The 12,129-nt window shown below is 33.8% G+C and overlaps 1 protein-coding gene across 3 annotated transcripts in view; it reads left to right on the top strand.

The window, feature by feature from the left end:
• The window catches only part of TINAG (tubulointerstitial nephritis antigen), an 89,512-nt gene extending 78,788 nt beyond the window's left edge, over positions 1–10,724 (top strand). For 2 of the 3 annotated variants that reach the window (XM_027602875.2, XM_027602877.2), the window contains 2 exons: positions 8,870–8,959; positions 9,694–10,724. In XM_027602875.2, the coding sequence (XP_027458676.1) occupies positions 8,870–8,959; positions 9,694–9,828 (225 nt within the window). In that variant the 3' untranslated portion in view covers positions 9,829–10,724. The remainder of the gene's footprint in view (positions 1–8,869; positions 8,960–9,693) is intronic. The other variant, XM_027602876.2, reaches the window with a different exon arrangement.
• Positions 10,725–12,129: the final 1,405 nt, after the last annotated feature.

Raw genomic sequence — 12,129 nt, 5'->3', positions numbered from 1 at the left:
ACTTGAAATGGAGCAGACTGAAGTGTGATTGCAAAATAATAAAACCTGTAGAAGAAAACTTAGACAAATATGTTAATATCAATTAGGCACAGCTTTCTTAAACTGCACAGAAAATGAATAAATTTTATAAGAAAAAAGATCAGACTGCATTAAAATAAAAACTATCAGAAGGCAGCATTATGTGATAGAAAAGGTAAAACAAACAGATATTATCTATCATCTATCTATCGATCAATCATCTATCCATCTACCTATCATCTATCTATCTACATGGCAAGGACTCACATGTAGAATATATAAAATTCTTACTAATATACTGGAAGAAAGAAAAAATAAATAACAATAGCTCAATAACAATACTGGACAACAGATTTGAACTTCACAAATGAAGAAATCCAAATGGCAAGCCAATATATGAAAAGGTGTTCAACATGATTAGCTGTCCAGCAAATGCCAATTAAAACCACAGTGAGATATCACACATTCACTAGATTGGCTTAAATTAAAAGGATTGATATTACCAAATATGGGTAAGAATATGGAGTAACAGAACTTTCATTCTACTGTTAAATATATAGATGGTACAACTACTTATGTTCATTGTGTTTATCAACAGGAGAATGGATAAAAAAATTGTGGTACAGTTATATAATAAAAAATACACAGCAATTAAAAATAATAAATTAGTTATATATGCTACAACATATATATTTATTTATTGAATAAAAGAATGCATTACTGCATTATTAAAAACATCAATTCCAGGAAGAACTGATATAGATAGGAAAGTAGATATTCACAGGGAGGGAACATGTTAGACCTGGAATTCTAGAAATGGGTTTTTGTCTTGATCTACATGGAGGTTACATAGGCATGAACCTCATAAACATGTGTATAAACTCACTAAACTGTGCACTTATTATTAATATATTTTATACATGTGACTGTACTATATATCTCAAAAGAAGATTTAAAAATCTTGAGAAATTTAAATCTTTAGAAAATTTCTTCCCTACATTTTTACCCATTCCTTTATAATTAGATTTTTAAAAATTCAGGCATTTGGAAGAAACAAAAAATTGGTGAGGGAATGGAAGAAATAACAGTTGGAAGAATAAGATTAATAAACAAAACACATATTCTGAGGTGCATTTCATTAATGCTGATTTACTAAGTAGTGCTCTTTATAATTTATAATGTATTTTTTTTGCAAACCTGTGGGGTTAGCTCTCATTAGTACATAAATTTGCATTTGCTTATAAAAGCATCACATAATCTTCTGATTTTACCAAAGATCTAATTATGAAATGTGGGTAGTAATAATTTTCAGACATCTAAATGAGAATAGGTACAGTGCTACATATCATAGTTACAAGAATTTAAAAATATTATCTTTGATAGTTCATCTTAAGTTATGACTAATTTTATTTAACTTCTTATCTTTGGAAGTATACATATTGGAACTGAATAAAAAGTTTAGAAATCAGAATTCAGTTTAGTTCATTGTTGCTAAAACTCCCACACACTTTGTTGCTGTCTCATTTCTAGCTAATTTAAGGGCATTCTATCCTTGAAGTGGTAAATTGAAGTCATAATTTTAGACACAGTTTTGAAAGCGCTCCTTTATGATGTCAGGACTGATTAGGAAGGCAAAGGGTCAATATAAAAAGAAGTAAATTATGACATCAAATACATAAATTATGTATGGAGTAAAAGCATAGAGTTTTGCATATGATCAAAGTTAAGTTGTTATCAATATAAAATAGACTGTTATATATATAAGACATTTTATATAAGTGTTGTGGTAACCACAAAACAAAAACCTTCAGTAGATTCACAGAGGTTAAAAGGAAAGGAATTAAAGCATACCACTATGGAAAATCATAACGCATAAGAAAGATAGCAAAAGATGACAAAGAAACAGGGAACTACAAAACTGCCAGAAAATATTAAGATAGCATTAAGTTTTTACTTATCAGTAATTTAAATGTAAATGACTATATTCTCTAATCAAAAGGCACAGAGTGGCTGAATGGATTAAAAAACAAGACCCAGCTGTATGCTGTCTACAAGAGACTCATTTCAGCTTTAAGGATGCACATAGGCTCAAAGTGAAAGGAGGAGAAAGATATTGCATACAAATGGAAAACATAGGAGAACAGGGGTAGCTATATTCATATCAGATAAAACATATTTTAAGTAAGAAATTGTAGAGAAAAGTAGGTTTTTATAACAAAAAGGGGATCAATTCATCGAGTGGATATAAGCTATGCACACAACAATGGAACACTCAAATAAATTAAGCAAATATTTACAGATCTGAAGAGAGAAATAGACAATACAATAACAGTAGAAGACTTCGGCACTCCACTATGAACAATGGACAGATTAATCAGACAGAAATTCAATAAGGAAACCCTGGATTTTAACTATATGTTAGACCAATGGCTCTAACATATACTGAACATTCCACCCAAGAGCAGCATAAAACACATTCTTCACAAGCCCACACAGAACATTCTCTAGGTGGATCATATATTGAGTCACAAAACAAGTCTTAGCAAATGAAAGATTGAAATCACACCAAGTATTTTTTCTGACCACAATTATATGGAACTAGAAATCAATAACAAGAAAAAAACTGGAAGATTCAGAGATGTGTGGAAATTATTTCTGAAAAAAACATATTTGTGAAAAATCAATGGATCAAACAAGCACTCACTCAAAGGAGAAATTAATAAGGATCTTGAAATAAATAAAAATGGAAAGACAACATATTAAAATCTATAGAATGCAGCAAAAACAGTTATAAGAAGAAATTTTACAGCATTAAATGCCTACATTAAGAAAGAAGAGTGATCACAAATAAATAATTTTATACCTCAATCAACTAGCAAAAGAACAAACTAAACCTAAAGTTAGTAGAAGGAAGAAAATAATATACATCAAAGTAGCAATAAATGAAAAAGAGGCCAGAAAGTCAATATAAAATAACAAAAGTAAGAGCTTTTTTTTTTTTTTTTTTAAACAAACAGAATTGACAAAGCCTTAGGCAGGCTAAGAAATAGGAGAGAAGACTAAAATAAGTAAAAATCAGAAATAAAAGAGGAGACATCACGACGAATATAAAGGATCATAATAGACTGCTATGAACACCTATATACCAACAAACTGGGTAACCTAGAAAAAAATGGGTAAATTCTTGGAAGAATACAACCTATAAAACTGAATTATTAAGAAATAGGGAATCTGAACAGACCAATAAGGAGTGAAAAGATTGTATTAAAAACCTTCCAACAAAGAAGCACAGGACCAAATGGTTTTACTGGTGATTTTCTACCTAATATTTAAATAAAAATTAACATCAGTTCTAGCAGTTTTTAGGTGGAATCTTTTGGGTTCTCTGTATAGAGTACCATGTCATCTGCAAATAGTAAAAGTGTGACTTTTTCCTTGCTTATTTGGATCCCTTTTTTTTTTTTTTTTTGGTAGTCTGATTGCTGAAGCCAAGACTTCCAGTACTATGTTACATGACAGGGGTAAGAGTGGACATTCCTGTCTTGTTCCTAATTGTAGAGGAAAAGCTCTCAATTTTTCCCCATTAGGGATGATATTAGCTGTGGGTTTTTCATATATGGCCTTTTGATGTTGAGTTATGTTCTGTATATCCCTGCTTTGTTGAGGGTTGTTATCAAGAATGAATATTGTACTTTGTCAAATGCTTTTTCTGCATCTATTGAGAGGATGATATGGTTCTTATTCTTTATTAATGTAGTATATCACATTGATTTATAAATGTTGAACCACCCTTGCAACATAGGAATAAATCTCAATCATGGTGAATGATTTATTTTTAATGTATAGTTGGATACAGTTTGCTGGTATTTTATTGAGAATTTTTGCATCCATGTTCAACAGGGATATTGGCCTGTAGTTCTTTTTTAGTGGAGTCTTTATCTGGTTTTGGTATCAGGGTAATGTTGGCTTCATAGAATGAATTGGGAAGTTTTCCTTCCTTTTCTATTTTTTTTTTCTTGGAATGGTTTGAGAAGAATAGGTATTAACTCTTCTTTAAATGTTTGGTAGAATTTGCCTTTGAAGCCATCTGGCCCTGGACTTTATCTGTTGAGAGTTATTTGATTACTGCTTCAATTTCTTTGCTTGTTATTGATCTGTTCGAATTTTCTATTTCTTCTGATTTCAATTTTGGTAGTTTATATGAAAGACTCCACCAAAAAACTGCTAGAACTGATAAACAAATTCAGTGAGTTTCAGGATATGAAATCAATGTATGCAAATCTCTTGTATTTCTATACACCAATAGTGAAGCAGCAGAAAGATAAATTAAGGAATCAATTTACAATTGTACTAAAAACAATAAGCTACCTAGGAATAAAACTATCCAAAGAGGTGAAAGACCTGTACTCTAAAAACTATAAAATACTGATGAAAGTAATTGAGGATCACACAAAGAAATGGAAAAACAGTCCCTGCTCATGGGTTACAAGAATAAATATTGTTAAAATGTCTATACTACCCAAAACAATCTACACATTTAATGCAATCCCTATCAAATACCACCAGCATTTTTCACAGAGCTAGAATAAACAATTCTCAAATTTGTATGGAACCACAGAAGACCCTGAATAGCCACAGCAACCTTGAAAAAGAAAAGCAAGGCTGGAGATATAACAATTTTGAACTTCGAGTTATGCTACTAAGTGGTAGGGATCAAAACACTTATGGTACTGGCACAAAAATAGACACACAGATAAATGGAACAGAATAGAAAACGCAGAAATGAACCCACAACTATGTGGTAAACTAATCTTCAACAAAGGAGGAAAGAATATCCAATGGGAAAAAGACAGTCTCTTCAACAAATGGTTTTGCTAAAACTGGACAGCAACATGCAGAAGAATGAAACTGGAACCAGTTTCTTACACCATCCACAAAAATAAATTCAAAATGGATGAAAGACCTAAATGTGAGATTGAAACCATAAAACTCCTAGAGGAGAACACAGGCAGTAACCTCTTTACATCAACTGTAGCAACTTCTTTCTAGATATGGGTCTAGAAGGGAAGGGAAGGCAAAGGAAACAAAAGTAAAAATAAACTATTGGGACTTCATCAAAATAAAAAAGGTTCTGTATAACAAAGGAAACAATCATCAAATCTAAAAGGCAACCTATGGAATGGGAGAAGATATTTGCAAATGACATATCTGCTAAAGGGTTAGTGTCCAAAATATATAAAGAACTTAAACACTCAACACCCCAAAAAATGAATAATAATCCTATTAAAAATGGGCAGAAGACATTAATAGACATTCTTCCAAAGAAGACATGCAGATGGCCAACAGACACATGAAAAGATGCTGAACCTCACTCATCATCAGGGAAATACAAATCAAAACTACAATGAGATATCACCTCACACTTGTCAGAATGGCTAAAATCAGCAACACAAGAAACAACAGGTGTAGGTGAGGTTGTGGAGAAAGGGGAACCCTCTTGCACTGTTGGTGGAAATACAAACTTGTCCTGCCACTCTGGAAAACAGTATGGAGGTTCCTCAAAAAGTTAAAATAGAACTACCCTATGATTCATCAATTGCACTGTTAAGTATTTACCCAAAGAATACAAAAAATACTAATTCAGAGGGATACATGCAGCTCAGTGTTTATAGCAGCATTACCTACAAGTTCCAAATTATGGAAACAGCCCAAGTGTCCAAAGACTGATGGATAAAGAAGACATGGTGTATATGTATACAAAAGATTATTACTCAGCCATAAAAAAGAAAATCTTGCCATTTGCAATGATATGGATGGAACTAGAGAGTATTATGCTAAGTGAAATAAGTCAGTCAGAGAAAGAAAAATACCATTTCATTCAAGTGTGAAATTTAAGAAACAAAACAAATGAACAAAGAGGAAATAAAAAGAGGGAGGCAAACCAAGAAACAGACTCTGAACTATGTTACCAGAAGGGATGTGGGTGGGAGGATAGATGAAATAGTTGATGGGGATGAAGGAATGCACTTGTTGTGATGAGCACCAGGTGTTCTATGGAATTGTTGAATCACTATATTTTGCACCGGAAGCTAATATTACACTGTATGTTAAACAACTGGAATTTAAATAAAAACATTAAAAAATTAACACGAAATCCTTCTGAAACTTTTCCAAAAATTTGAAGAGGAGGGAACACTCCCAAATGCATTTCACAAGGCTGGCATTACCCTGATATCAAAACCAGAAAAGGACACTAGAAGAAAAGAAGATATCCCTAATGAATAAATATTCAAAAATTTCCAAACAATACTAGCAAAATGAATTCAACAGTACATTAAAATGATCATAATCATGATCAAAGGGATTTATGTCTGGCTACATAGGCAAATCAATAAGTGTGATACACTGCACTAATACAATGAAATATAAAAATTATATGATCATATCACTAGATATAGACAAAGCATTTGACAAAATTCATCATCTTTTAGTGGTTAAAAACTCTCAAAAATTGAGTTTAGAAGGAGTATACCTTAGCATAATAAAGGCCTTATATGACAAACAGAGTAAACATCATATTCAATAGTGAAAGATTGAAAGATTTCTCTCTAAGATCAGGAATAAAATAAGAGTGCCTCCTCATAGTACTGAAAGTCCTAGAAAGAGCAATTAGACAAGAGAAAGAAATGAAAGGCATCCAAATCAGAATGGAAGAAGTAAATTGTCTCTGCAGATTATGTGATTATATATACATAAACCTTAACACTCCACCAAAAATCTATTAGAACTAATAACAAAGTGGCAAGTTACAAAATCAACAAACAAAAATCAGTTGTATCTCTTTCTTTCTTTCTCCCTTTTTTCTTTTTCTTTCTTTCTTTCTTTCTTTCTTTCTTTCTTTCTTTCTTTCTTTCTTTCTTTCTTTCTTTCTTTCTTTCTCTCTCTCTCTCCTCTCTCTCTCTCTCTCTCTCTCTCTCTCTCTCTCGAGTGTGTGCACGAGCGGGGTGAGGTGGGGAGAGGAGGGGCAGAGGGAGAAGGAGAGAGAAAATCCTAAGCAAGGCTCCATGCCCAGTGTGGAGCTTGATCTCACAACCTGAACTGAGCTGAGATCATGACCTGAACTGAAATCAAGAGTCAGACACTTAACGGACTGAGCCACCCAGGTATCCTGATCAGTTGCATTTCTATACACAAACAGTAAATCATTTGAAAAAAATAATTCATTTATAATACAATAAAAAATGTATACTTAGCATAAATTTTACCAAGGATAGGAAAGATCTGAATGATAAAAATTATAAGAAATTAATAAAAGAAATTGAAGAAGATACAAATAAATGGAGTGATATCCCATGTTCATGGATCAGAAAAATTAATATTGTTAAAATGTCCATACTATGCAAAACCGTCTAAAATTCAACAAAATTCCTCTCAAAATTCCAATGACAATTTTCACAAAAGTGAAAAATATCCTAAAATTTGTATGGAAACACAACAGACCCTGAACAGCCATAGTAATCCTGAGTAAGAACAAAGCTGGACAATTCCTGATTTCAAATTTTATCACAAAGTTATAATAGAACAGTGTAACTGTCATAAAGATAGACACACAGACCAAAAGAACAGGATTGAGAACCCTGAAATAAACCCACATATATATAATCAACTAATATTTGACAAAGGAGCCAAGAAGAGGCAATGGAGAAAGGATAGTCTTTCAATAACTGGTGTTGAGAAAACTGTTCAACCACATGCAGAAGAATGGAATTGGTATCCTATCTTATACCATTCACAAAAAATTAACTCAAAATAGATTAAAGACTTAAATATAAGCCCAGAAATTGCAAAGATACAGGAAGAAAACACTGGGCAAAATCTCCCTGATATTGATCTTTGCAAATATTGTTTGGGTATGACACCAGAGATGCCAAGACAAAAGCAAAAATCAACAAGTGGAACTACACCACACTAAAAGGCTTCTGCCTAGGAAAACAATCAGCAAAATAAAAAGGCAACCACCAGCATGCGAGAAAATATTTACAATCTATCTGATAAGGGTTTAATGTCCAAAATATATAAGGAACTCATGCAGCTCAATAGCAAAAACCACACATAATCCAATTAAAAAATGGGCAAATGCCATGAATAGACATTTCCCCTCCCCCAGAAAATAATACAAATGGCCAATAGTTACATGAAAATGTACTCAATATTATTAACCATCAGGGAAATGTAAATCAAAACCACAGTGAAATATTACTTCACACCTGTTAGAATGCTAGTATCAAAAAGGCAGGAGAAAACAAGTGTTGGCAAGGATGTAAAGAAAAGGGAAGCCTAGTGCACTGCTGGTGGGAATACAAACTGGTGCACTTGTTGTGGAAAACAGTATGGAGATTCCTCAGAAAATTAAAATTAGAACTACCATTGATTCAACAATTCCATTTCTGGGTATATATTCTTCAGGGCTGTTTCTATTATATTTAGTTGTGGTCAAATAACTCCCTTCTGGCCTTCATGATATTCTTATGTACTCCATTAATGCTTTTGCTATCTCCCCACCCCCCCGCCCCAAAGACTTACTCACTCAAGCTCTAAACCCCAGGAGACATTCTGAACCTAGTCTAACTTTCTAATCATACTCATATTTTAAAATTAAAAATAAAAGTAGAAAGAAAATGTTTCATTCTTACTGAATTTATGCTGAATATTTCTCAAATACTTTTCCTATTTCTCTTCCTAGTTTCCCTGTACCTGTTAAGACATCTGACTTGATTATTACAAGTTTACTAGCTAGTCTCCCTGCCTCTTGTGTTTACCCTCTTAAATCCATCCTTCTTGTTTCACACAGAGTAATGTAATCAAATATAAATTTGTCCACCCTGCTCTCCTGCTGGAAGAAACTCAACAACTTGTCATCATTTTCACCATTATTTTCTCAGTATGTATTTCCTTAACTTCCTTTCAGCCTCATAACCTACCAACCTGCTTCTGTTCTATGATCTAATTATAATAATTACATTGCTTCATTTCAGTGTTTCATGCTGCTCCGTGCTTTGCTGTTTATGCTTTTACTGTTTTCTTTTACCTGATTTCCTTTCCTCCTCTTTTTATCTGGTTAATTTATTCCCAGGCTTTAATATGCACCCCATGTGGCACCTCTTTCATGACAACTTTCCTGAACCATGAGATGCCCCTCAGGTGTCTTCAGTAGCTCACTGTGCATAGTTTTACCTTAGTCCTTGACTTATGTTTTTTGTCCTTCATTAGACCGTTAGCTCCCTGAACAGTGGATAATATATTATTTATCTGTGTTCCTCTGGTGCCTAGCACAGAGTCAGTCATGTAGGAGACACTATAATTGCAGCTTGTGTATCAGCTTTTGATGTGGTATTTCAAACTCTCATACATATATTACCATTGTATGCTTGGGAACTGAAAGGTTTTATACCAGTTCTGGTTATTGTGAACTTGAGTATGCATGCATATTATTGTAACTGATAAATAATAGAACTGTTTTATTCTTATTTAGAAAATATTTAGGCTCTTAATAATTATGATCTATAATAAGTTAAAAGCATTTAAAGCTACATATGAGTTCCCTGTGTTTTTACAGTCAGGATTAAATATCCAACTATGATACTCAGCTTTTCTAATTTTTTTTTTTTTCTACAGATTGCTGCCAATTCCTGGGGAAAGTCATGGGGAGAGAATGGCTATTTCAGGATTCTTCGAGGAGTAAATGAATCTGACATTGAAAAGTTGATTATTGCAGCTTGGGGCCATCTGACAAGTTCAGATGAACCATAACATATCATTAAATTTTCATAAGGCCATACATTTAAGTAACCCCGTAAATTGAAATTAAGCAATGTGAGGTTCTCTGTGACAGTGGAATCTTTGTCTCTTCACCTTGTTATTATAATGTGCCTGTTTTCCTGTTTCACCCCAGGCTCCATGCTTCTGCTTCCTTTATATCACTGGACATATAAAAACACTAATAGAGGACAGCAGAGTAGCTAAATGCCTTTAAAGTTCTCTGGTTGTCTTTCTTTTTCTCTCATAATAATGTCCTTTTTGACTTTGATAGTTCACAAAAGTGTGACAGTACTTGTCATAAAAGTTCATGGCATTCCTTTGTAGAAATGTAGTAGTTTCTGTCTTTAACCAATGAGGATTTCAGACAAAAAACAAAAACAAGCAACAACAACAACAAAAAAAACCCAGAATAATGAAAACACCAATTTACCATCTTCATGATTTTTTTCAATGTTGTCTTAATTCATGTCTTACTTATGATTTTCCAAAAACAATGGAAATAGATTATTAATTGTTTCTCTCAATAAGCTAACATTTGTTTCTTTTCATTGTCTTAACCAAACTTGCAATTTAAATTCAAAAGGAAAGTAACTCTCCACAGGAAATAACTATTCATTATGGTAGTTTACTCTTTATACTGTGTAATGGCCTGTGCTGTAAAGAAGATGGTAGCTGGGAGGGAAAATTTCCCACCACCTCTCTTGGTTCTTTTGCCCACTCTCATAATTATATTAACAGATTTACAGGATAAAAACAGATATTTAATTATTGTATGTACAGATGCCCCATAAAAATATGAGTCTCAAATAAGGGACTGGGCGCCTGGGTGGCTCAGTTGGTTAAGTGACTGCCTTCGGCTCAGGTCATGATCCTGGAGTCTCGGGATCGAGTCCCACATCGGGCTCCCTGCTCAGCAGGGAGTCTGCTTCTCCCTCTGACCCTCTTCCCTCTCGTGCTCTCTATCTCTCATTCTCTCTCTCTCTCAAATAAATAAATAAAAAAAAATCTTTAAAAAACAAAACAAAATTCAAATAAGGGACTGAAGCAGGCATCTTTTATACCTCCTAGACAAAGAAACAATAGATTTGTGAAGAACTGACAAGACAAAGAAACCCAGGTTTGGGTACTAATAGGTGAAGAAACTAAGCAGAGTTTGCTTACATAGCTTTTTCAGCCCTGAATACCCTATCTCTGGTGCTAAGGATGTCTCTCTATCTTATGGTTCTGGGAGGGTACTTTTCACACAGGAAATTTATTTCCTCTTTTCAGGGGGACAAAGAGGAGTGTCAGAGAATCATTGTACTGGCTATTCTAAAGTAACTTTAATTCAAAGTAGTCAGTATGTCAAAGTGGCATATTCTGGGGCAGCCTGCCCTGAGCCCCATCACTGGTAGGTAATGGAAAAGCTTAGAGGCTAACAATAGAAGTACAGTCTTCACACACACGCACACATACCCCTATTTTTTGGAATCCAGTACACTTTGTGTAAAGTCTATTAAAACCAGTTGCAAAGCTGTATTTGGAAAGATAACATATTTACTCCTGAAAACAGCAACCTGATACCATGACTCAGAAAGAATAAATAGACTTTTATCACAACCATTTCACAGTTCAGTACTTAAGATTCTAAAAAGTAAGCTAAATTGACACTAATTTGCATCTAATTTTTATTTTAGTTCTCTATAGTCAGAAAAACAAAAGTAGCATCATCATAATGGTTGGGAAAGGATATAATCTTTTAATAATCCACTGGCATCTTAAATGGCAAACTAACAAATGAAAAAGCAAAGCTGATCAATAAGTGAGCATGGCCGATTATAATTACAATGGTGGGATATCCGTGGCCTCCAATTTCTGGCACTCTGTCATCGGAATTTTCATTTTGGAACTTTTCTATGCTTTTGTGCCCTGATTAGATAAACCAGACAAGCTGAAAATGTAAGGAAATTGAGCACAGAAAGTGAGCTTAGCTGCAGTTCCTTTCTCCATTAATCACTGCAGCTTCATCAGAAGCAGCATCTACTGACTTGGTTCTGCCCTAGATTATACCCACAAGGCTGATTCACCTTGGCCAAAGTTCCCCCAGTGGACTGAGAAATAATTTGGTTTTGTTCCAATTTAGATTGCCCACAAACAGGCCCTGAGACAAAGGTTTGAGTGCACATAGTTTGAGCAGTGAAGAGAATACTGAAGAGCGTGAGTAGTGATGTAGGGTCACTGAAGGCAGACAACAAAGGCTGCATTCCCAGGCAAAGTTGTACCGCAGGCAATGTGTTCTTACCCCACTAGGGG

Source organism: Zalophus californianus, chromosome 7 (assembly GCF_009762305.2).
Source record: "Zalophus californianus isolate mZalCal1 chromosome 7, mZalCal1.pri.v2, whole genome shotgun sequence".
NCBI classification, from domain to species: Eukaryota; Metazoa; Chordata; class Mammalia; order Carnivora; family Otariidae; genus Zalophus; species Zalophus californianus.
This window is presented reverse-complemented; position numbering and strand designations above follow the sequence as displayed.